At 55.6% G+C, this 22892-nt stretch overlaps 4 protein-coding genes across 9 annotated transcripts; 3 read left to right on the plus strand and 1 right to left on the minus strand.

Annotated features, from left to right (window-relative positions):
- The first annotated feature begins 1360 nt into the window (after nucleotides 1-1360).
- On the plus strand, nucleotides 1361-9506 carry Kcnk4 (potassium two pore domain channel subfamily K member 4). Of its 4 annotated transcripts, XM_063227421.1 has the most exons (8): nucleotides 2161-2220; nucleotides 3108-3201; nucleotides 3310-3584; nucleotides 6777-6900; nucleotides 7021-7181; nucleotides 7378-7564; nucleotides 7979-8118; nucleotides 8860-9506. In XM_063227421.1, exons 2-8 carry the CDS (start codon nucleotides 3195-3197, stop codon nucleotides 9238-9240), a joined length of 1275 nt encoding a protein of 424 aa, XP_063083491.1. In that variant the 5' UTR covers nucleotides 2161-2220; nucleotides 3108-3194; the 3' UTR covers nucleotides 9241-9506. The 4 variants fall into 4 exon arrangements, with proteins under 4 accessions (XP_023420149.1, XP_063083492.1, XP_063083491.1 ...); XM_023564381.2 differs by lacking the exons at nucleotides 2161-2220; nucleotides 3108-3201 and adding an exon at nucleotides 1361-1979; XM_063227422.1 differs by lacking the exon at nucleotides 3108-3201 and having other exon boundaries at nucleotides 2121-2220.
- A 164-nt stretch (nucleotides 9507-9670) lies between these two features.
- Nucleotides 9671-12937, plus strand: Catsperz (catsper channel auxiliary subunit zeta). Of its 3 annotated transcripts, none has more exons than XM_063227423.1 (6): nucleotides 9671-9875; nucleotides 10068-10368; nucleotides 11471-11485; nucleotides 11775-11851; nucleotides 12041-12107; nucleotides 12715-12937. In XM_063227423.1, exons 1-6 carry the CDS (start codon nucleotides 9855-9857, stop codon nucleotides 12816-12818), a joined length of 585 nt encoding a protein of 194 aa, XP_063083493.1. In that variant the 5' UTR covers nucleotides 9671-9854; the 3' UTR covers nucleotides 12819-12937. The 3 variants fall into 3 exon arrangements, with proteins under 3 accessions (XP_063083493.1, XP_063083495.1, XP_063083494.1); XM_063227425.1 differs by lacking the exon at nucleotides 12715-12937 and adding an exon at nucleotides 12209-12707; XM_063227424.1 differs by lacking the exon at nucleotides 11471-11485.
- A 685-nt stretch (nucleotides 12938-13622) lies between these two features.
- Nucleotides 13623-21615, plus strand: Esrra (estrogen related receptor alpha). Its single transcript, XM_003468415.5, has 7 exons — nucleotides 13623-13845; nucleotides 15135-15471; nucleotides 18877-18993; nucleotides 19144-19272; nucleotides 19665-19832; nucleotides 19927-20196; nucleotides 20567-21615. Exons 2-7 carry the CDS (start codon nucleotides 15147-15149, stop codon nucleotides 20824-20826), a joined length of 1269 nt encoding a protein of 422 aa, XP_003468463.2. The 5' UTR covers nucleotides 13623-13845; nucleotides 15135-15146; the 3' UTR covers nucleotides 20827-21615.
- Nucleotides 21551-22734, minus strand: Trmt112 (tRNA methyltransferase activator subunit 11-2). Its single transcript, XM_003468183.5, has 4 exons — nucleotides 22332-22734; nucleotides 22139-22240; nucleotides 21918-22007; nucleotides 21551-21831 (listed from the first exon to the last, which is right to left on the minus strand). The coding sequence occupies exons 1-4, from the start codon at nucleotides 22407-22409 to the stop codon at nucleotides 21703-21705; spliced, it is 399 nt and encodes a 132-aa protein (XP_003468231.1). The 5' UTR covers nucleotides 22410-22734; the 3' UTR covers nucleotides 21551-21702.
- Nucleotides 22735-22892: the final 158 nt, after the last annotated feature.

Genomic DNA, 22892 nt, shown 5'->3' on the forward strand with positions numbered 1-22892 from the left:
GGGGCTTTTAGGCTGGGCAGGGGCACTCAGCCTCCTTAGGACTGGTGGGCAGGGAGGGGGGACCTGCCATCTTCCAGGGAAGACAGCCCACCCTGGTCTTTGTTCTCAGATCTCTCCTGGCCGTCATAGCCCTGATCTATGTTTTCTCACTGTGGTCTAGATTAGCCTTGAATTTATAGTGATCTTCCTGCTCAGCATGTACCACCATAATAACTTTGCTCTGATGCCACATCTACTCCCCCCAAAATAGTTTGTATCCCCCAACATTTTTTTTAAACCAGTCATGGTGGCACATTCCTATAATCCAAGCACTCAGGAGAGAGGCAAGAGAATCACTGAATTTATTCAAAGTGAGCCTGAGCTCCACAGTAAGTTCAAGGCCAGCCTGAATTACATAGGTTCTATCTCAACAACAAATACCCCCCAAAAGTCCTATTTTGTAAGATAAAAGAGAAGGGGTCTCCCTTCGTAGCCCATGCTGGTCTTGGGCTGGATTCAAGCAGTTCCCCTACCTCAGCCACTGCACAGGTAGCTGGGACTACGTGCCCACACCAGTGTGCCTGGCCTGAAGTATGTGACAGTCTGATGCTGGAATGTAGCTCAGTGGAAGAGGCCTTGTTTGATGTGCACAAGACCTTAGATTCTGTCCCTGTACTGGGGATCCCCTCCTTTATGAAGCCTTTCATATCAGGTCAAGGCCCCTCTCCTGAGCCACCCAGCACTGGGATGGAAGATGTGGCTTTTAGGCATTTTAACCCAAGTGGTGGGGGCTTTGTGGAGACCTGGTTTTCTTATCACCATTTCTAATCTGGCCTTTGGCCCCAGGGGTTACTGAGGGGCTGCAGAGGTGGTGCTGGTGTGGGAGGGGAGCAGCTTGTCTGACCAAGGTGTGGGTTTGCCTACATGGCGCTGTGTCTGGGGGATCCTGAGGGCCCTACTTCAGGGGCTGCTCCTAATAGCACAGTGACTGCCCTATGCTCCTGTCACCCTGGCAGATCTGGGAGGTGTTTATCATAGCCTCTGACTCCTACATCCTTAACAGTTCCAGCTTCCCCGGGTTCCCAGGGCCTAGCACTGAGCCTGTCTGGAAATGCTTTGCTTGGGACTATTGCTGGGGAAAGGTCATCTGTACCGCACAGAGAACCAGCTCGAGCCTGGACACTTTTCATTATAAAGGAAGTTGCTAACGTTGGTAGGGCATTTCATTGTTCGTGCCAGGCTGTGCTTTGAGCATTTATAAACACTGGCCTCTTAAAAGCCTTGAACATCACCCCAAGTGATAATTAATCACACTTTTTCTTTAAATGAGAACAGGGAGACTCCAGAGATTGAGAACTTGCCCAGGCCCTCTGCTGGTAGGAAGTGGTAGCTTTACAGCCCAGGTTTAAAACACTTGCCTTGGGGTTCAAGGACCCCAGGCGGCCAGGGGAGGGTCTTTGATGGCTCCTAGGTTGTAAAGAAGTGGGTGAGAGCAGCAAGGGGAGGGCTTAGGATGGCCCTGGGTCTTGCCCGTTTTGGCAGCAGGGAGGGAATGGTGGCACCAGGGCGGCCCAGACCTCTGAGGTTGACTCCTGGGCCTGGGTGAGGGCCAAAGGCTGGGGACACGGGAAGAGGGGGCAGGAGTGCCTGGCAGTGACTTCCCAGATCTAGGTCCCCAGCACCTACGGGTAGCTTTGGAGTGATTCTCGCCACCTCTTGGTCCCCAGGGACCCCTCCTTCATTACTGCTGAGCCCAAACGCCATGCAGTCCCAGGGGAGGTGAAATAAGGGCCCTTCCCAATCCTGTAATGGGCCTGGAAGAAGCCAGATTACCGTGGTCCGTGTCCAGAGACATGGGCCAGCAGATGCCCAGACTGGGGCCGTGCCGGTGACCATACAGAGCTGCGGTCCGACGCCAGAAGATTAGACCCAAGCCGCGATCCGGCTTGGCGTTTCTGCGACCCACCGGACCAGCTGGAGAGACAGGCGGGCGGTCTCAGGTAAAAGGTTTGGCGCAAGCGAGCTGGCCGGGGGCGCCGGCGGCGAGGGCGCGGCACCCAGCGCGGCACGGCGCCGCAGGGGTTAAATGCGAGAGGAGGGGGCTTCTGGGGGCGAGGGGGGGGTCCCAGCCCCGGCGGCCGCCTGCCCCGCCCCTGTCGCCGCCGCCGCCTCCGCGGCCCTGCCGGCACCTGGGAGGCGGCGCGGGAGCCGGACCGCAGCCGCAGCGCAGTGGGGCCGACAGTGAGTGCGGGGTGGGCGCGGGGACGCGGGCACGGGCACGCGGGCACGGGCTCCCAGGGGCGACCGGCCGGCCGGGGAGCCCCCCCAACGCGTGGGCGTCTCCGGGAGTGGCGCGGCCCTAAGCCCGCCGCCCGTCACGCTCCGAAGCGTCGGCGTGGGGACGCGGGGAGGCGGTGGGGGCCGGGGTGCGGCGCGCGTGGATGGCGCGGTGGCCCCGCGGGCCGAGGCGTGCCCACACGTGTGCGTGGGCCTCTAGGTGCCGAGCCTTGGCCGGCGCGCCCCTGAGAGCCCGGGAACCCCGGGTCTGCAGGAGCGTGCGGGTGGCGGGTATGTGCGGCCGGGGCGCACTGCGCGCGGGACCTGCAAGGGGCAGCGTGGGCGCGCGGGCTTTGTGCCCGCGTGTGTCGGAGCGTGTCCGGCCGTGTGGACGAGTGTGTATACGCGCGTGCGTGTGGGTGCTACCTTCCCTGTCCCGGGAGCTGACAGCTGTCCCGGGGGCTGCTGCACAAGTCGGGCCCTTCCTGCCCCTCCTCCTGGGAACCCAGCGCCCTTCCTCCTCCCCGCACCGTGCCGCGCCTGGCCTCGCCCAGAACCCGCTCCTGGGTTCCTCGAAAGCCTGTCGGGGCACTGGAGGGTCCCTGGAGGCTCTCTGTCAGGCCTATCAGGAGGAGAGGGGGCGCCGAGAGGGTGCTGCAAGCTGGCTGAGCCCCGGGTGAGCCGGCCAGCCCTATTTGTCCACTCCTCCACTCCTTTCCCTCCGCGAGCGCCTCCTCCTCAGAAAGCCTTTCCAAACAGCCCCGGCCCAATACTTTGCCCCACTCGCCCTTCCTCTCCTGAGCCACTCTCCCGCCTTTCCCTTTCCGGTGTCCTCTCCTCACACCCCGGAGCCCCTGAGGGTCGGGCAGTGGAGGTAAGAGGTTCAGGGTGTCTCTGCACCAAGTGGCCAGCCGGAGGGATGTGAGGGGGACCTCTCTATGGACAGTAAGTCGGGGGCTCCTAGGCCTTGGGGGCGTGCAGAGGAATGGGTGGAGGAGGGTGTGGGCTGCCAGGCGAGTTTATTGACCCCGGCATCCCTGGTTCTGCCCACAGTGACCGCTGCTCCCCTGGAGCCTCCTGCCCTACCTCCGCCTCCATCGGCGGCGGGCGGCGGAACTGGCCCAGCCCCTGGGCGCGCCATGCGCAGCACCACCCTCCTGGCGCTGCTGGCCTTGGTCCTGCTCTACTTGGTATCGGGTGCCCTGGTGTTCCAGGCCCTGGAGCAGCCCTATGAGCAGCAGGCTCAGAAGGACTTGGGGGAGACCCGTGAGAAGTTCCTGAGGGCCCATCCATGTGTGAGCCAGCACGAGCTGAGTCTCTTCATCAAGGTGCGTGGGCCCAGTGCCTCTTCGACAGTTGCCCATCTGGGCCCTTAGGCTGGGTGTTATTTCCAGACACAGTTCCTGAGGACTGGGTACAGGAGAGGGGGTGCTGGAGAGGGCAGGGGCTGGATCTAGGTCTCTTGAGTGTGGCATGGTCTTTCATTTTCCTTGCTGTGCTTGGCACCTGGTTGTGCTCCTGGAATGTCTGTGTGAGGGCTATGGAACAGAGGAACATTGAATGAATGAATGGAGAAGGAGGCACAAGGCACACTGCGTCTGCACAGGTCTAACACACCAGTTTAGTTACCACATAAAACTCAGGGTGTCCAGTTAGGTGTGAATTTTAACTAAATCATTCTCATACAAGTATGTCCCATCCACTGTCTTTCTTTGCCAAAGCTGACAGCCCTTCCTACATTAGCACCTATACATTTTTGGAGTCACAGATGCCCTTGAGAAACCCAAGAACACTAAAAAACTCCCCCTCCTCCCGCAAATGTGCATATCAGCACATACAGAGGACTGCAAAGCATTCTTGCTCTTGCCACTGTGGACACTGGAATAGGGGGACCCTTCCCCCCAACATGCACTTAACCAGACAGGCAAAGAAGGAGGTGGGCAGAGTCAGATTGGGGCTCCCTGAGTTACTTTTGGTCAGCTTCCTTCCAGTCACTACGGAGAGGTCTGGCCTTCATCTTTTGGGGGTACAGTCAATGAGCACCTCTTGCTTTCTCTGATTTCTGAGTCATCAACTGAAACAGTATGATTTAACTTTGATCAATTAGTATTTACAACTTCATTGATGAGTACCCAACTCTGTCCCCTGCCTGTTATTGGTGGCAGGAGAGGCTACTAGTGTGGAAGGGTCTGTGTTTCAGCTGCTTCCCAGGGGGGAGGACCCAGGGCAGGGACACCTTATCTGTCTCTGACATTTCCAGAAAGCAAGAGAGGCCTGGATGGAAAATGCACTTGGCCAGACCACAGAGCAGAGGGAGGGAGTGTGACCTATTTTATCTTCACTGTGCAATCACTTTTTTTCCTGGATAAGAAAAAAAAAAAAAAAAGGGAGGTGCAGGACCCGAAAGCGGTGGGCACAGCTGCTTCACTTCTCTTCCATAGCGAAAGGCACTTCTTAAATTAGCTGTGCTGCAGTTGTGCTTGTAAGAACTGTGTGCTGGGGCCACAGGTAAGCGACGGCCACTGAGGTGGAGCAGATGCAGGCTACACTTAGACGATGTCACATCTAGGTGAAGGGAAAGAGCCTCAGACAAAGCACTGTAGGGTGCAGTGGAAAGGAAGCTCATTTTCCTTCTTCCTCCTTTAGCACCGCTCGAATGCTGGGCTCTGGGCTGCCTTCAATTGAGGGAGAGAGCTGGTGATCAAAATGAACAGAACAGGAGGGGTTCAGTTTAGGGATTGGGAACAAATGACTCCCAGGCAGAGGAGCAGCACAGGCAAAAGTGTGGAAACTGGAAAGTTCTAGTGTGTCTTGCAGAACCTGGAGTGAGCAGATGCCTAGTCATTTGTTTGTTTGTTTTTGTCTTCTTGAGACAGGGTCTCTATACAGTTCAGGCTGGCCTTGAGCTTGATTTGTAGCCCAGGCTGGTCTCAAACACAAACGATCTTCCTGACTCAGCTTCCCTGAGTGCTGGGATTACAGGCGTGAGCCACCATGCCCAGCTGATGCCTAGTCATTTGAAGCAGAAATTAGAACACAGGATGACAAAGGATTTTTTCCTTCTAAGTAGTGAATTTATTGGAAAAGTGTTTCAAAATAAAAATTAAATCACTTTTAATCAGACATTTCATCTCTTGCCTTTATTAAAGTTGTTATTACAGGGGCTGGGGGTTTAGCTCAGCGGCATAAGCACCTGCCTTGCAAGCAGGCGGTCGTGAGTTCGATCCCCGGTACCGATAAAAATGAAAAAAAAAAAAAAAAAAAGTTGTTATTACAGGAAATGGAATCATCTCGTAAACTTGGGAGAAGGCTGCTATAACTCAGAGCCTCAAAAGAGAAGACTAGGGGCAGGGAGGTGGGACCAGTTTAGAAAAGGCCTTGTGTGCTGGGTGGAGACTCTAGGGTCTTCTCCAGCCAGAATGGAGCTTGGAGGGTTTGGGGCGGTCCCTGTAGACAGATTAATTGGGATGTCTCTTGCTAATGGGGACTGTATTCAGAGAGAAAAAAAGGTGAGATATTCTTCTCCACAGACTGTCCTTGTGCTCCTAGAGGAAGGGGCCCTCATCCCAATTCCTTGATCTCTATCACTTAGAATACCAGGAAGTGGCTTAAGGCAAGAAAATCACAAGTTCAAGGCCAGCCTTGGCCACTAAGTGAGAATAAATTAAAAGGCTGGGGATATAGCTCTGTAGTAAAGCACTCCTGGGTTTAAACAAAACAAAACAAAAAATACAGAACCCAGGCCTGGGATTTAGCTCATTGGTGTAAGCACTTGCTTGGTAAGTGCAAGGTCCTGAGTTTGAAAAAAAAAAAAAAAAACCCAGACCCCTGTCTGAGGGACCTGCAGGCTGGCATGAGGATAAACATCTGGACACTTCATTCAGTAATTCTTAGTGAGCACCTACTATATAACATTGAGTTTAGCTTGGACTTTAGAGTGTGTGTGTGTGTGTGTGTGTGTGTGTGTGTGTGTGAACATCCTAAAACTGGATGTGAACTCTGATATTTGAACCTTTCTGGAGGAAAGGCCTCTAATTCATTAGATGTCTAAATCAAGGGATATCAGCTCTGTTTTCTTAGGAGCAGTGGGAGTGTTGGGGTCTGATACACCTGGAAATCATAGGGTACAGTTACCACGTGGGAATTTTTCTGACAGACACCATGTTTACCGTGTTGTGCTTTAACGCTTTACAAATGACCTGTGAGGTTGGTGCTGTATGTGCCCCTTGACAGATGCAGAAACTGAGGCAGAGTTAATGTATCCTTGGTCACACAGCACCAAGATTTGAACCCAGGCAGGCTGGTCTCAGGAGCTGTGCTTCTGATTGTATGGTTGGAAGTCTATTGTGTGAGGTCAGGGACAGCTCCTCAGTGTTTCTGAAATACACAGAGCTCAGACAAACCTGCTGCAGTGGGTGGGACGCCCACTTTGTGTCCTCTGCTGTAAGATAGGGAGGACCAGCCTCGAAGCTGGAAGCACAGAAGAACTTGGGTTCCTCCTTCTGTGTCTTGCTCTCCAGGAGGTGGCGGATGCCCTGGGAGGGGGCGCGGACCCAGAAACCAACTCGACTAATATCAGCAACCACTCAGCCTGGAACCTGGGCAGTGCCTTCTTTTTCTCAGGAACCATCATCACCACCATCGGTGGGAGAAAAGATGGGGGCCATTGAAGGGGGGTGGGGAGAGGAGTTTCCCGAGGGGAAGGTGCAGGGAGTGGCTGGGGTGCCAGGTGCGCCTAGACTTCTGCGCTGCCTCTCTGCCCAGGCTATGGTAACGCAGCCCTGCGCACAGATGCCGGCCGCCTCTTCTGCATTTTTTATGCACTGGTGGGGATCCCACTGTTCGGGATCCTGCTTGCAGGAGTCGGGGATCGCCTGGGCTCCTCGCTGCGCCGTGGAATTGGTCACATCGAAGCAATCTTTCTGGTGAGCTGGTCTGCACCTTGTGTGCTTTTGCATTGGATGAAGATGCCCTGCCATAGGTCCCTGCCAACTGACTGTGCACCTCTAGAGGGGTGGGCACCACCTGTCATCGACACGGGGCAGGATGAGGTGTGGTGGTGGGGAGGGGATGGAGGTCCTTAGTGTCTCCTATGGTCCTGCCTATCGCTCCTCCTTGCAGAAGTGGCATGTGCCACCCGAGCTGGTGCGCGTGCTGTCGGCGATGCTCTTCCTGCTGATTGGCTGCCTGCTCTTTGTCCTCACGCCCACATTTGTGTTCTGCTATATGGAGGACTGGAGCAAGCTGGAGGCCATCTACTTTGTCATAGTGACGCTCACCACTGTGGGCTTCGGGGATTATGTGGCTGGTGAGGCTGTTGTTTTTTGCATTGCATGTCCCTATTTGATTGTAGGGTCTTTCCCTCCAAGTTCCAGGTGCTGCCTCTGTGCCCCTTCTACCATCACGGAACCATTACACATACACCTCTCCTTGTGCACATGTACCTGATTGTATGCCTGCAGTCCTGTGCATGCTCATGCATATATTAAGCATACCTCTCAAATGTGTCACCTTCTTGCATGATGGCATCTGCTCTTGCACACTGTCTTGCATCCTTCAACTCATGTACCGCCCTTCCTGCACACATTCATACATTCTAGCACAAGCCCTTTGCCCTGGGGAGGCCATGCTGTGACAGTGAGGCAGGAAAAACAGGCAGTGAACAGGCGGCTCCCGGGCTTGCCATACAATCAACTTTCCTCCCTTCCTGGTGGCATCCCAGGCGCTGACCCCAAGCAGGACTCTCCAGCCTACCAGCCTCTGGTGTGGTTCTGGATCCTGCTGGGCCTGGCCTACTTCGCCTCGGTGCTCACCACCATCGGGAACTGGTTGAGAGCTGTGTCCCGTCGCACACGGGCAGAGGTATGCGTGTTGGGGTCGGTGCCTCCAGCACATTCCCTGAGCTGGTTGGCAGTCTGTCTCCCTTCCAGAGTGTGAGCCTCTCATGGCAGAGACTGAGGGACACTTTGTGTCTGACAACTCAACCACCTCTGTCCTTATGGCGGGGCTGTCAGATGTAGCACATAAAGGCTCAGAGGGCAAGCAGCTGTGGTGGCTCATGTGCCTGTGATCTCAAGCTCTCTGGGAAGCTGAAGCAGGAAGATCATGTGTTCAGCCCAGCCTGGGCAATTTGGCGACTTAAAGAGACCCTGTCTCAAAATTTAAATAAATAAATAAATACGGCTGGGGATGTAGTTTAGTGTGAAGGCCCTGGGCTCAATCCCCTGTGTGGGACGGGGGGGGGGGGCGGGGGGGGGCGGGGGGGGATGCAGAAAGCCCAGTTAAATGTGAATTACCGGTAAACGACAAATAAAATTTTAGGATGCGCTCTAAACGTTGCACGGGGCATACTTCTACTGCAATGTCTCTTGTTATTACCTGTTGGAAACACCCAGCCTGGTAGAGGGAGCAGGGGTCTTAGGGGTTTTCCAAGAGAGCGCTTGGGCAGGTAGAGGTGGAGAGCCGCCCAGGGAGGTGTCTTTCCTTCTCCTGCCCGCGCCGCAGCCTAGGTGTAAAGGTGGACGCCCGATTGGCGAAGGGGAAGGGGCAGGCTCCCGGGCTGCGCAGACCCCTGGTCGAGGACTCCTTTTCCTCCCTGCGCAGATGGGCGGCCTCACGGCGCAGGCTGCCAGCTGGACCGGCACAGTGACCGCGCGGGTGACCCAGCGAGCCATGCCCACCGCACTGCTGCCGGAGAAGGAGCGGCCACCTCTGCCTCCCCTCCCCTGCCCAGCGCAGCCAGTCTGCCTGCCCCAGTCCCCTGCCTCCCCGGAGAAGGTGGTCACACCTTCCCCGCCCACGGCCTCCGCCCTCGATTACCCCAGTGAAAACCTGGCTTTCATCGATGAGTCCTCGGACACACAGAGTGAGCGTGGCTGCGCCCTGCCGCGTGCGCCCAGAGGTCGTCGCCGTCCCAACCCCCCCAGGAAGCCCGCGCGGCCCCGGGGTCCAGGGCGCCCCCGAGACAAAGGGGTGCCGGTGTAGGGGCAGAATCCCTGGTCGTGCCACTCAAAGGACTTCGCTCCTTCGGTCTCCCTGGCATGCTTGGCTTGTTTGACCAAAGAGCGCTCTTTCGACCTCAACTGAAGCCTAGGCAGGAGGCTTAGGGTCACCCACCCACCACCTGCGCCCCCGGTCCCTTCCTCACTCCCACCCATTCTGTCGCGCTGCCCTAGCAGGGCCTGTCCCTCACAACACCTCACAACTGTGCCTCAAAACCTGCATCAATAAACGAAAACACTCTGCCTCGCTGCGGGTGTGGGCGCTCCGGGGACGTGAGTGGGTGTGGGAGCGCGTCCCTTGGGCCACCGCGGGGCCACCCCCACCACCTCTGAGCTCCGGGGCAACCACAGCAATGGTCCTCTGCTTGGAGGCCACCGGCGGGTACAGCCCAGCAGCAGAACTAGCCAAGATGTCTCCAGCCTCAGCTATGGGGTGGGGCTGGGGGATGGTGGAGGGTGGGTGCGGCTGGTACCCTGAGCCCGTACCCACTGCCGTTCTGGAAGAAGAGCCCGCCCGCCCCTCCCCCTTTTGGAGCGTGACCCCTGCCTCGTCCAAAGGCCGGCAGTGCCTGCCTGGATCCGTTGGGGGCCCGCACCATGGAGGAAGAGCCTTTCAACGTAAGGACCTGTCCCAGCTCCTGGTTTGTCAACTCTTCCTCGGCCCCACCCCGAGCCCCTGATGTAGGTCTCACTTAGCCAGAGCTTCTGCAGTCACCACTCCTCGTCCTCACCCTCTAGTACTCACCCTGATTCAGGACCCCTGCCCTAGACCTCCGAGACCTGGCTTCTCTCCTTATATATGGCCCACAGGCGTCTTCAGACCACGGAAGCCTGGGCCAGGCGAGTGGGCACTACGGCCTTCCAAGTGGGCGAACCCAGGCCACAGCGCCACAGCCACACCTGAGCATGCGGCTGTCTGAGGTCTCATGGAGCTTGGACCAGCAGCAGAAACTCCCAGGGGATGGTGGCAAGCCCATTTCTCTGAGGAACGAGGACAGTTCCAAGCTGGAGGACCTGGATCAGTACACTCTGCTGGAGCTGAAACCACCTGGCGGCAGAACTCCCGGCATCCACTTAGAGGGGGTGGACAGTGAACCTGAGATCCAGAACGGTCAGTGTGGCCTCACCAGGTTGTGGGTGCCCACAGGACAGAGGACTGTCCAGGGCCTCACTTTCCTGTCTGTACAATGGGGGAATCCGATAGCATCCAAGTTTCTAGGATTGCCAAGGGAGGGTGCTAATGCTGATTCTGCATCCTTCGAAGTAACCAAACAATCCTTGGGCGCCCCCTAGTGGGAGGGCGTCTATGATGCCGAGCCCGGGGAGACGCACGGGAAAACATGCCAAGGCAGGGCAGAGAGACCTGTGCTTCAAATGAGTCATGGAGCCAGTTGAGGGAGGGTGTTAATTTCCTGTCTCAGGATTTGCCCTAGTTAAGGAGGTTATTTTTCATTTAGTCAATCATTGTTTAGAATTTGTGGTTTTTTTTTGAGATAGGGTCGCTATGCAATTCAGGCAGGCCTTGAACTTATTATGTACCCCAGGCTGGCTCCAACTCCCAGCAGTCCTCCTGCCTCAGCCTCCAGAGTGCTGAGATTACAGGCATGTGCCACGCCAGACTCTTGTTCACAATTTTGAAGCACTTACTGTTTACAATTTTTAAGCTAGCCACTGTTTGGGACTTCCCTCCTTCCTTCTCTCTCTTTACTGGGGATTGAACCTAAATCCTTCACAATGGACCCTTTTTAATTTTTTCTTTGGTACTGGGAATCAAACTCACAACCTTATGCTTGCCAGGGAGGTGCTTATGCCACTAGCTTAAATCCCTGGCCCTTTCTTCTTCTTCTTCTTCTTCTTCTTTTTTTTTTTTGGTATTGAGAATGGAACTCAGCACTTCATGTTTGCTAGGCAGGCACTGTGCCACTGAGTTATAGCCCCAGCCCTTAATTTTTTATTTTGAGGCAGGGTCTTGTTTAGTCATTACACTGCCTAGGCTGGGCTTGAACTTTCAATCCTCTTGACCCAAACTCCTAGAGTGCTGGGCTTTTAGGCATATGCCACCATGCCTAGTTCCTCTTTCCACTTTCATCAGGGGATTAGAACTTATATTACAATTGGTACATCCTGAAAGCTTGCTCTTGGCTTCCCTTGCATGGTCATCTTTAATCTTTACAACCTCCATAAGAAGCCACTTTTAGGACTTCATTTTACAGATGAAGAACGTGAGGGTAAGTCTCAGTTACTGGGGCAGGGGACAAAGTGGTGGACTGCTTGGCCAGCATGCATGAAGCAGGTGTCAGTGGTGGTGGCAGTTGGGGAGGAGCTGTCACTGGACCTAACTCTCACATAGTGGGAAAGCTGGAACTGGAACCCAGGAGTGTACCAACCATCCCATACTGTCTCCAACTAAGGGAACAGGTGGAGCTAAGTCTCTGAACCCCACTACATGCAGCTCTGTACCAAGGGAGACCCAGGAGTCTACAGATGACTGACTCCTGTGTTCTCTTCTCCCAAAAGAGCATTTCTCAGAGTCACTGTCTAGTACATGGGAGAGTGCAGGCTTTCGACTCTACTTGGCAGAGCAGCAGAAAAAGGTTAGAAGCTGGGGGTGGGATGGGGAAGTTGAGGGGTACATCTGTGAAAGAATAGAGGTGGCTGGCAGAGTTGGGGGAGAGCAGGCTGGCTGGAGGAGGGTCTTGGGACTGTGGGGATCAGATAGAACATTTCTTTTGTGGACAGAACTGGGGTCTTCCAGATGCCTGAGCCTCTTACTGTTTTTCCAGCTGCCGCTGCCCCTGAAGGAACTCATGGAGACTGAAGCTCTGGAAATCCTCACCAAAGCCCTCAAGAGTGAGCCTCCCCCTACCCCCGCTTTTACAAAAGATACCGGTGTATTTTGCAGGGCTTGGGCTTTATGGGAATGGGGTTTCAGAATGTGTATGCTTTGCCAGGTGGCCTTAGCACTCACAAAAATTCCAAGGGCCCCACAGAAATAAAGAGTTGAGAGACCAAGCTCGAGATGGGAAGAGCATGGGGTGACAGGCCTCAGTGGAACTGTTTTCGAGGTGAGGCTTTAGGAGGCTTCTTGCCTACTGAGATGTAGCTTTGGCTTCCTCCCAGGTGGGGGGCTGTGAGGGATTATTTGGGTGAACTCCTGTTTATGATGTGACATCTAAAGGACCATATGATTATTTAGAGTGGGTGGTCCAGGAGGTGTCTGCAAAGATGCTAACCCCCCCCCCCAGTTCAGGCCTGCGTCATCTTCTCCAGCTGGCGCTGACACCCTCCTCCGCCTGTGCACTAAGTGGGGATCTAAAGTTCCCCAGACTTAAAGAAGGCCCGCACCCAGCACCCAGCGCCCAATCACCTGCGGCTCCTCGAATCACACAAGCGGTGCCGCTGGTGGGGAAGCCTTGCCGGTGCTCACTGCCCCAACTCAGCTCGGCCCTCCTCCTAGGCTATCGGTCCAAGATCGGCGAGAACCACTACCTGACTAAAGAGCTGCAGCGAAGCGTCGAGGAGCTCCAGAGGCGGAGGAGGTTACTCTGGAGGTCTCAGTGACCCTCTGCCTCTAGCAGCGGTCCGACTCCTGCCCCTTGCCCTGTCCTGTCCCCAAACCCAACTCTGACCCTATCTGCCTGGAGTCTGAGCCCCAGAAAAATTAAAGAGTCTGTGCATAATCCTGAGTCTGTGCGTGGCTGCCTGCGTGAGGCGGACACACGCGGCCCCGCCCTTCCCCGTGACCTTCATTCGGTCACCGCAGTGACCTTGAGTTTTCTCTATCCGGATCTTATGCGCCCTGCCTTCCAGGGACTCAAGGGTTCAGGGTTACTTGCAAGTGTAGATCTGCTTCTCCTATCAGGGGCTTTGCAGTTTTTCGGGACTGCTGAGCCTTTGACTCAGCTGTCCCGAAAGCTTTACTTCGGGATGAGGAGAGAGGGGAGCGGGCTGCACCCTCTCCTCGAGCTGGGCTCCACCCCCTATGCATATGCAGATACCCCAGCCTCTCCGCCCATTCCGCCTTCGTATTTTCATAAGGGCCTCTTCTCTCCTAGCAGCTGCGGCCACTAAGCGACCTCGCCCACTCCTCTAGCGCAAAGCTCCACCCGCCTCTTCTGTTCCCTCTGGGATCTCATTCTTGGCGCCGCACCGCGTCTCTGGTCCCGCCCCCGAGCGGCGGCGTACGCAAGTACGCCGCCGAGGGTCAGCTGCGAGGGGGCGGGGCATTCGGTGAATGCCCGCCTACTGGCTCTGAAGGCTCCGCCCGACTCCTCCGGGAGCACAGGAGCTGCCCGCCGCACTTATCTGATTAGCATAGGGCATCGGGCCCCGCCCCCTGTTTTGCATGCGCACGACCGGCCCCGCCCCCGCTGTCAGCTGGAGGAAGCGGAGTAGGAAGCGGCCGCGATGTCCTTTTGTGTCCTACAAGCAGCCAGCGGCGCCGCCGAGTGAGGGGACGCGGCGCGGCGGGGCGGCGCGGCCCGAGGAGGCGGCGGCGGAGGAGGGGCCGCCCGCGGGCCCCGGCTCACCCGGGCGCGACGGGCCGCTGGGCCCCCATGCCTGCCCACCCTCCCAGCCGGAGCCCCAGGTCCAGGGGCGGAGGGGCCCTGTTGTGGGCGGGCGGGGCTCGGGGCCATGTGCGAGCGCGGCGGGAGGCGGGCGGGATCCGGCCGAGAGCCCGACGGGGGTCAGAGCCTGGGCGGGATCCAGTGTCTGGGTCCCGGAAGGCCGGCCAGGGTCAATGTCTAGCCCTGGTCGGACTGCGGGGGCCTGGCCCCACTCAACCTGGGCCTCGAATCCAGCCCTGGGGTAGGGTTCAATACGGTGCTCCGGGCGAGCCGAAGTCCCTGGGGCGGGCTGGGGTGGAAGACAGGGAGGGTTCTCGGTCGGGAAGGAGCTATGAGGGCCACGTGGGGGCGCTGAAGGGGCCTGGGCCACCCTCTTCTCTGGGTCAAAGGTCATCCCAGAGGCGGGGGAGAACTTCCTCCTCGGTTCTGTTCATTTACTTCCTGATAACCTGATAGAGGTCCCCGGCGGGCGGAGGGGGAGGGGAAAGGAGGCTAGCAACTTTGGGTAACTTCCCATAGGTGTGCGCAGGTTAGGGGGCGGGGCGCCCTATGAGGTGGTGGACTCTGCGGCAGGCTTGGGGTGCAAGGAGGTGGAGCCGCACCCGATGGTGTGGCTGGAACTGGGCATGCTGGGGCAGGAGGGGCGCGGCGTGTCTTGGGTGAGAGGCTGTACTTTCTCGCCCGAGTCTGTGCCACTGTGTGTATTCCTGGGGACCCTTGGAGATAGTGCAGGATTGAGTCTTGAGCATATGTTTATGGTGGGTGCCCTTTGGAAGGAGTGTAAGAGTAAGGACTGGGTTTTGCGAGTGTGAAAAAGCCCCAGAACAGATTGAGAAGGTAGTTGTGTGGCCACATTCGAGAATCCAGGTGAGTGGGGTGTGGGTATGAACGCACCAGTGGGCACATCTGCCTCTCCTAGGACAGAAGTGGTTGGCTGTGCCCTCTTGAATAGAAAGTACCTAGATTGAGAGTAGATTACTAAGGCCACCCCAAGATCTGGAAGGGATTCCAGTTGGGGTTGGAGGTTGACTTGGGGGCTGAGGTGACTTTGCTTCCTGCCCTCTCTCAGGTTCCCACGAGGAACACCTGCGGTCAGTTACTGCCCTGGAGGCTCTGGAGACTATTCCCATGGCAGCAGCTTGGGGGGGGGGGCTTTGAGAGCAATTCTTCCTTGGACTCTGTCCCTCCCTCCCCCCTAGTTAAGCCTGGAGGTTTGGCCCAAGCCCAGGGCTGGGCAGCCCATGTGGCAGCGTGTTCTCCCATCCCCCATCCCTCTGCCTCTCTGTGACCTCATGGTTTCTCCCTGCAGGTGACCAGCACCATGTCCAGCCAGGTGGTGGGCATTGAACCTCTGTACATCAAGGCAGAGCCAGCCAGCCCTGACAGTCCAAAGGGTTCCTCAGAGACGGAGACTGAGCCTCCAGTGACCCTGGCTCCTGGTCCAGCTCCCGCCCGCTGCCTCCCAGGGCACAAGGAGGAGGAGGATGGGGAAGGGGCTGGGCCTGGTGAGCAGGGCAGTGGGAAGCTGGTGCTCAGCTCCCTGCCCAAACGCCTTTGCCTGGTGTGTGGGGATGTGGCTTCTGGCTACCACTACGGTGTGGCATCCTGTGAGGCCTGCAAAGCCTTCTTCAAGAGGACCATCCAGGGTGAGCCCCTACCCCTGTTCTGTGCTCTTTGTCCTCTTTGCCCTGTACCCTTGGCCTGTCACCTCCCAGCTAGTACATGACAGCTTTCAGAAACCTCTGAGCCTGCCCAGGTACTGTATGTGTGAGGTTGGTGGTGTGGAGCGCCCAGGCTCTTGTATCTCAGAAAAGTGAAACAAAACCCCTAGCACCTGTCGGGGTTGAATGGGATGTGAGAGGGGACACAGGTGCTAGGTGTTTTCCTGGATGCCCTGGGCTCAGCATACCTTTGACAGTGGCTTTGAAAAATTCCAAGGGATCCTCTGCCTGTTCCAAATCTTTGTTTTTGACTTTGTTCTTTCTGGCAGTTGCTGGCCTTTGCCAACATAGAACATGCTGCGTTTTCTTAATTTTCTCAAAGCAGCATCAACAAAAAGCAGATTTTATCTGAGGAGGCTGTTTCATACTGAGCAACATCTTCAGCCTTTTCAAAAAATACGTATGTATGAATGTATGTATTTATTTTTTTGAGACAGACAGATTTGTTATGTAGTTCAAGTTGGCCTCAAACTTGTGGAAATCTTCATATTTTTTTGCCTCAGCCTCCTGAGATCTGGGATTATAGGCATGTACCAGCATACCCAGCTGTTACATCATATTTTAGCATCTGATTTTAAAAAGATTGTTAGCAAGCTGGGCATGGTGGTGCATGCCTGTCATCCCAGCACTTGGGAGGCTGAGGCAGGAGGAATTAGTGACCAGCCTGGACTACATGGTGAAACTCTGTTCCAAAAAAGATTGTTAGGAATCCTTGCTCTTTTAAGTTTATTTGTTTTTGGAAACAGCCTTTTGCTGTGTGGCCCACACTGGCCTTGAACTTGTGATATACTTGATATACGAGCAGCTTAGACTCTTGTCTCAAAATAAAATTTAAAAAGGGCTGGGGATGTAGCTCAGAGGTAGAGGCATGCCTAATCTATGCTAAATCCACAGCACTGTCCTGCCCCCTCAGGAAAGCAAACCAAACTTTGAGCAAGAAGATACCAAAGCAAACATTACCTGGGGTTGGCCTATTAGTTATGCTTTTATGTAATCATTGATTACTTTGGGGCTTATAGCAAGTATAGTGAAAAACATTTTTTGAGTGTTTCCTGCATGCCAGTGACTGTCCCATAGCACCACTGTGTCAGCACCCACCCTCATTGTTGAGGCCCAGAGTGGTTCTTGAAACTTGGTTCAAGTCTCACAGGTAGAAAATGGCAGAACCAGGATTTGATGCATATCCAGAACTGAGTTCTTACGTGCCAGGCTGCTGCCTCTGCTTATAACTAATAACTGGACTTCGGACCGCTGATTGTGACATCCCAGCGAGTTTTAACTTGGCAGAAATACATTAGTCTACAACTGTGTTCCCTGCTGGCTTTGAAGACCAGTAAGGCAGCAGGCCAATCCAAGTATCTTCCTATACTCACCTTGAAATCCTTTGTGTAGCTACCAACAAATATTTATTGAGTGCTGGCTATACAGTCATTTTAAAAAATTAATTAATTTTGGGGTACTGGGAATGGCACACTTACCAGGTGAGTGCTGTATCACTAAGCTAAATTCCCATGCCTCTGTATAGTCATTTATTGGGCACTTAAGTGCTGTTTTGGGTTTTATTTTGGAGCACCCTACCACTGAGCCACACCTTCAGTGGCAAGTACTTTTTATATGTACATACTGGGAATTGAACCCAGGGCCTTTACACTGCACTACATCCCTGGCCCTTTGATTCAGGGTTTCACTAAATTGCCCAGGTTAAGCTTGAACTTATGGTTCTCCTTCCTCAGGCTCTCAGAGTGCAAGGATTACATTTGTCCTTCACCAAGGCCAGCTCCAAGTATGATTTTTTTGTTTGTTTGTTTTTTTGTTTTGTCTTTTTCCTTTTTATCGGTACCGGGGATCGAACTCACGACTGCCTGCTTGCAAGGCAGGCACTTATGCCGCTGAGCTAAATCCTCAACCCCCTCCAAGTATGATTTTTATCAAGCCAGTTTCACAGCTGGGAAAACTGAAGTTCAAGGGGTTAGGTCTGGGACTTGCTCAAGGTGATACAATTTGTCAGTGGTGGTGACAGGATGGACCCCACACAGCTTTTCGGACTTGGGTTTTGCTGTCCTGACCAGTGTTCCAGACACAGAACACAGCTGGCCTAAGGTAGGGAGAGGTAGGGAGTAAAGCCTGGGTTGTGGAGGGCTTCCCTAGGAGGAGGGGTGTTTCAAGCTGGGTATAGAAGCCCCAGGAGGATTCAGGAGGAAGTGTACTTGTTAGCTAGAAATACCTACAGAGGAGGAGTTAGCATTTTCACAGGTGGCCAAGGAGGGCCTCCCTGAGGGGTGAGGAGGAAAGAGCGTGAGTGGAGGACAGGACCAGACAGGAGCCCAGGCTGGGAGTTAGATGTCCTGAGGCAGCCTTGTTTGTGAAACACCAGGTGTGGAGCAGAGGTCATAAGGGTGGCAGGTGGGTGAGTCCAAGGGGAAGTTGTTGGAGGGTTTGAGCAAAGGTGGGATAGGAGCTGACACAGGACTCAGGATCCACAGAGCAGACCAATGAGGTGAAAGGTGACAGTGACAAAAGTCCGAGGGAAGCAGTTGCTAGGGGCAGGAGGAAGCTGGAGTCAGGTTGGAGAAGATAAAGCCTCCAGGGTTTGCTGTCAGGTTGCACATGATGTGCAAGGGATGTGATGATCCACACAGGTTTCTGCTTGGGCAGTAGGATGAATGCACTTGTAGGCTTGGCAGGGGAAGTCCAGGGCGGTATAGAATGTGAGGCTTGAAGAGCATTCTGAACATATAGGATACCCAGGATGCAGCTGGATTGGTGAATGTGGTGCTTGAGGCAGGTCTGGGTTGGAAAAAGAAATCCGAAAGTCCTATGATATAAGATTGCTGCCGGAGTGAGTGAGGGTGAGATGCCAGGCCAGCCCGGATGGCTTCAATGGAAGCAGCTGGGGAGATGCAGAGAAACTGCAAAGTAGCTGGAGCGGTGGGAGGAAAAGAGTAGCATCTAGACGCAGAAGAAGAACGTGTTCAAGTGTTCTAGGAGCAAGGGGCAGTTCATGTGTTCGATGCTCTTTTAGACAAGTAAGATGAGAACGGAGTTGACTGTTAGATTCAACATAGGCGGGTAGTGTACGGCCTAGTACAGCAGCTCAGCCAGAGGCTTGGAGCAGAGAAGCTGCCAGACTGCTTGGTCCCTGCCCTTGCTTGTCTGGGCAAGGGTCCTCACCCCGGGGCCAATCCTCCCCCTGCTTATGGTGCCCTGCTCTCCCTTTCCTTCCTGTACCCCTAGACCTGTGCTTGCCCGGGGCGAGTCAGGGCTTTCCTGTCCACTGGGCCCCTCCAGGCCCTGGGAGACCGCCACTGGAGCCCTGACTCTTCTTGGCAGGGAGCATCGAGTATAGCTGTCCAGCCTCCAACGAGTGCGAGATCACCAAGCGGAGACGCAAGGCCTGCCAGGCCTGCCGCTTCACCAAGTGCCTGCGGGTGGGCATGCTTAAGGAGGGTGAGCACTGGCAGGGTCCTGGGTGGGGCCGGGGTGGGGGCCTGAGTGTGAGGGTGCAGGGCCTGGGCAGTTCCGCTTAATGGGCTGAGGACAGTTCTGCAGAGCGAGCTTGCCCTAGTCCTACAGACTCACACTGTTGTACACTTCAAGGGGTGCGCTTGGACCGTGTCCGAGGAGGGCGACAGAAGTATAAGCGGCGGCCAGAGGTGGACCCACTGCCCTTTCCAGGTCCCTTCCCTGCAGGGCCCATGGCAGTAGCTGGAGGCCCCCGGAAGACAGGTAAGAACACTGGGTTCCCAGAGCTCTGAGGCAGGGGTGGTACAACTCCAGGAAACCTGTCTGGCATCATTATGGGTACAGGATCCCCATGTTTCCCCTTCATGGATTCTCTCACTCATTTTCCTATTTATGAAAATGTCTTTTTATGTGTTGGGGACCAAAGAGTACAGCTGGGACCAGAGAGGTTTCCTAACACTTGGATGTCTGCAAACCTTCCCTGGAAACTCAAGACTTTCCCTGGGAGATAGTGAACACTTTTCCTTGGAGAGATGTCTCCTAGCTGGCCAGTGGCTGTGGAAGAGAAAGGCCACAGGGGGCTGCCAGGGAGGACACTGGCCTGAGGAAGGCTGCTACATCTCAGGGCTCCTGACTAGTCCTCCCCATCGCTGCAGCCCCTGTGAACGCACTGGTGTCGCACCTGTTGGTAGTCGAGCCTGAGAAGCTGTATGCCATGCCTGACCCTGCTGGCCCCGATGGACACCTCCCGGCTGTGGCCACCCTCTGTGACCTCTTTGACCGAGAGATCGTGGTCACCATTAGCTGGGCAAAGAGCATCCCAGGTAAAGGGATGTCCTGGGGCTTTCCTGAGCAGGGCAGGTCTTCCTTGGCCCTAAGGCACTTGCTCAGCCAGGTCTGCTCCCCACCGCCCTCCAGGCTTTTCGTCACTGTCACTGTCTGACCAGATGTCAGTACTGCAGAGCGTGTGGATGGAGGTACTGGTGCTGGGTGTGGCCCAGCGCTCACTGCCCCTGCAGGATGAGTTGGCCTTTGCTGAGGACTTGGTCTTGGATGAAGAGGGTGCACGGGCAGCTGGCCTTGGGGAACTGGGGGCAGCCCTGCTGCAGCTGGTGCGGCGCCTGCAGGCCCTGCGGCTGGAGCGAGAAGAATATGTCTTGCTGAAGGCCCTGGCACTTGCCAATTCAGGTCAGTCCAGAGTGGGCAGCCAGCACTCACCCAAAGATTTCCCTGTAATGCCCTGATAAGACCCCATTTTGCAGATAAGGAAAACTGAGGTCAAGGGAAGACCAATGATTTCATAAAAGTCACAAAGGGAGGTCCCAAACTGCAAACAGGAGTTTGAGTCATGCTAATGTGGAAAGCTAGGTTATTGGAGAGGGGAGGACAGAAGGTGGCCAAGTTGAAGGAGAAAGGCCTAAGCTCACAGGCAGGAACCCTTGTCATCAGCAGATCCATACTGGCCCTTCCTTAGGCCCCAGTGCAGTGCTCAACTAGATGGGAGGTTTGCCCTTTCCTGCAGTGGCCCAGGGTGATAGATCTGGCTCCTTTCTTGCAGACTCTGTGCACATTGAAGATGCAGAGGCTGTGGAACAGCTTCGAGAAGCCCTGCATGAGGCCCTGCTGGAGTATGAAGCTGGCCGGGCCGGCCCTGGAGGGGGTGCTGAGAGGCGACGGGCAGGCAGACTGCTGCTCACCCTACCACTCCTCCGCCAGACGGCCGGCAAAGTGCTGGCCCATTTCTATGGGGTGAAGCTGGAGGGCAAGGTGCCCATGCACAAGCTGTTCTTGGAGATGCTTGAGGCCATGATGGACTGAGGCAAGGGGTGGAACAGGTCTGGGTGCTGAAGGGACCTGCTCAGCATGGGGTCAGCCCTAAGGGGGCAGACTGGGGTCTGGGCAGTGCTACAGCCTGCTGGCAGGGCCAGGGCAATGCCATCAGCGCCTGGGAGCAGACCCCATGCCCTCCTCTCCCCGCTTTGGGGGGGGTATCAGGAGCTGGGAATGTGAATGCCCAGACTGGGCACAGTGCTGCCCCTTGCAAGCCATAATGTGCCCCCCAGAGTGTAAGGGGGCCTTGCGGAAGCCATAGCGGGCTGCAGGGGATGTGGCAGGCAGAAACCCGATCTCAGGGAGGGAAGGGGATGGAGGCCAGAGTCTCCCAGTGGGTGATGCTTTGCTGCTGCTTAATCTGACTTCCTCTCCAGAGTAGAGGGGGACTTGGGAGAGCAAAGGCCCCTGCCCCCTTCGCTCCTCTCCTCATCATTTGCATTGGGCATTAATGCCCCCTCCTCGAAGCAATAACTCCAAGCAGGCTCCAGCCCCTGGACCCCTGGGGCAGCCAGGGCCCCCCCATGAGCTCCCCACCTATCCTCCTCAGGGGGTCAGGAGAGCACTGCCTCTATGCCCTGCAGAGCAATAACACTATATTTATTTTTGGGTTTGGCCAGGGAGGCGCAGGGACATGGGGAAGCCAAGGCCCAGAGCTCTTGGCTGTACAGAGACTCTATTTTAATGTATATTTGCTGCAAAAACAAACCGCTTTTGGTTTTGAACCTTTAATGAGAGAGAGAAGAGAAAAAAAAGATATACTATGGAGCTCAAGAACACTGTGTTTGGTGTGTCACTGGGTCAAGGTTTGGGGTTAAGCATGACAAAATAACATCCATCAAATATTGATGGGAACACAAAACGTCAAGTTGATTGGTGTCTGTCACAGTTCTCCGTCTCTTCATCATTCAGCAGCATGTTGGGGATTCCGCGACTGATGGGGAACAGACGTCCAGACTCTGGGCATTGCAGGGTGCCCTCCAGCACCTCCACCTATGGGAGGGGGTTAGGGGCAGAGCTGACTGACCAGCAGCCTCAAAGGGAGCGGTGGGGGATGCAGGTGATTGCATGGTTCTCACCTCCAGCAACACGTGGTGCATCTTCCTCAGAAAGTCCTCATCATGCTCATAGCCCTCCGTCGGCTGGCGTGGCACCTCCTCCAGGTGCAGCTAAGGGGAAGACGCCTGAATCATCTTTGGGCACACAAACGCCCCGCCCTCCCTCAATCGGGGCCCGGGGCCGGTACAAGGGTGAGCCCGCCACCCTTCCGAGGTCTGTGTGGCGGGGGAAGGGTCCTCACGGTATCGGCCGCCTCCAGAAGTGCCGCCCACTCCACTTTGGGGATCATCCGCGCCACGAAGTCTGGGTTGAACTCCACTGGATTGACGCGGACCTCGGTGGCCTGCGGGACGGAGGCTTCGTGAGACAGAGAAAGGACTCTGGTTTCTCTATCCCGCCCGGGAAAGGGGCAAGCGACCCTCCTCAGCCAGTACCTGGAGGCGCAGGGGGAAGCCACGGGGCCCCACCCCCCGCACATGCGAGCTCAGAAGATTGTGAGTGAGCAGTTTCATGTCGCCACACTGGAGCCCGCCAAACCGGAACCGGAAAAGACCTCCCTTGTGATTGCGTCACTTCCTGAGCCGTTCCGCTCGCCAAACTATTGGGTGTCTGGGAGAACCGGAAATGGTGAGCCTGCTGAACCTTTTCGTGCTTAGAGGTGCACTGCTGTGTGGGTGAACTGGTTCCGATTGTGCTGCTACCAGAGGGTCTTTGCGGAGGCACTACGGTCCAAACCAAACCCCGCTTCTGTAAATCATACGTAAAATGCAAATCATATGTAAAGTATCTGCAATACAGAGGCTCTGCTGAATGTTAAATAAACCTTAGGCCTACGCTGAAGTCTATCGTTCTTTTCGTCCCATGTTTTTCCTTTTAAGGGACAGAAATACTGCCATATCCATAAATTAGGCCTATCTAAAGAGCGCCGCTACCTCCTACATAAATGAACTATGCTACCGCTGAAAGTCCCGCCTCGTTTGTGCACTACGTCACTA

This window comes from Cavia porcellus, unplaced genomic scaffold, assembly GCF_034190915.1.
Source record: "Cavia porcellus strain 051 isolate PalLab524CR breed Dunkin Hartley unplaced genomic scaffold, mCavPor4.1 scaffold_17, whole genome shotgun sequence".
NCBI lineage: Eukaryota > Metazoa > Chordata > Mammalia > Rodentia > Caviidae > Cavia > Cavia porcellus.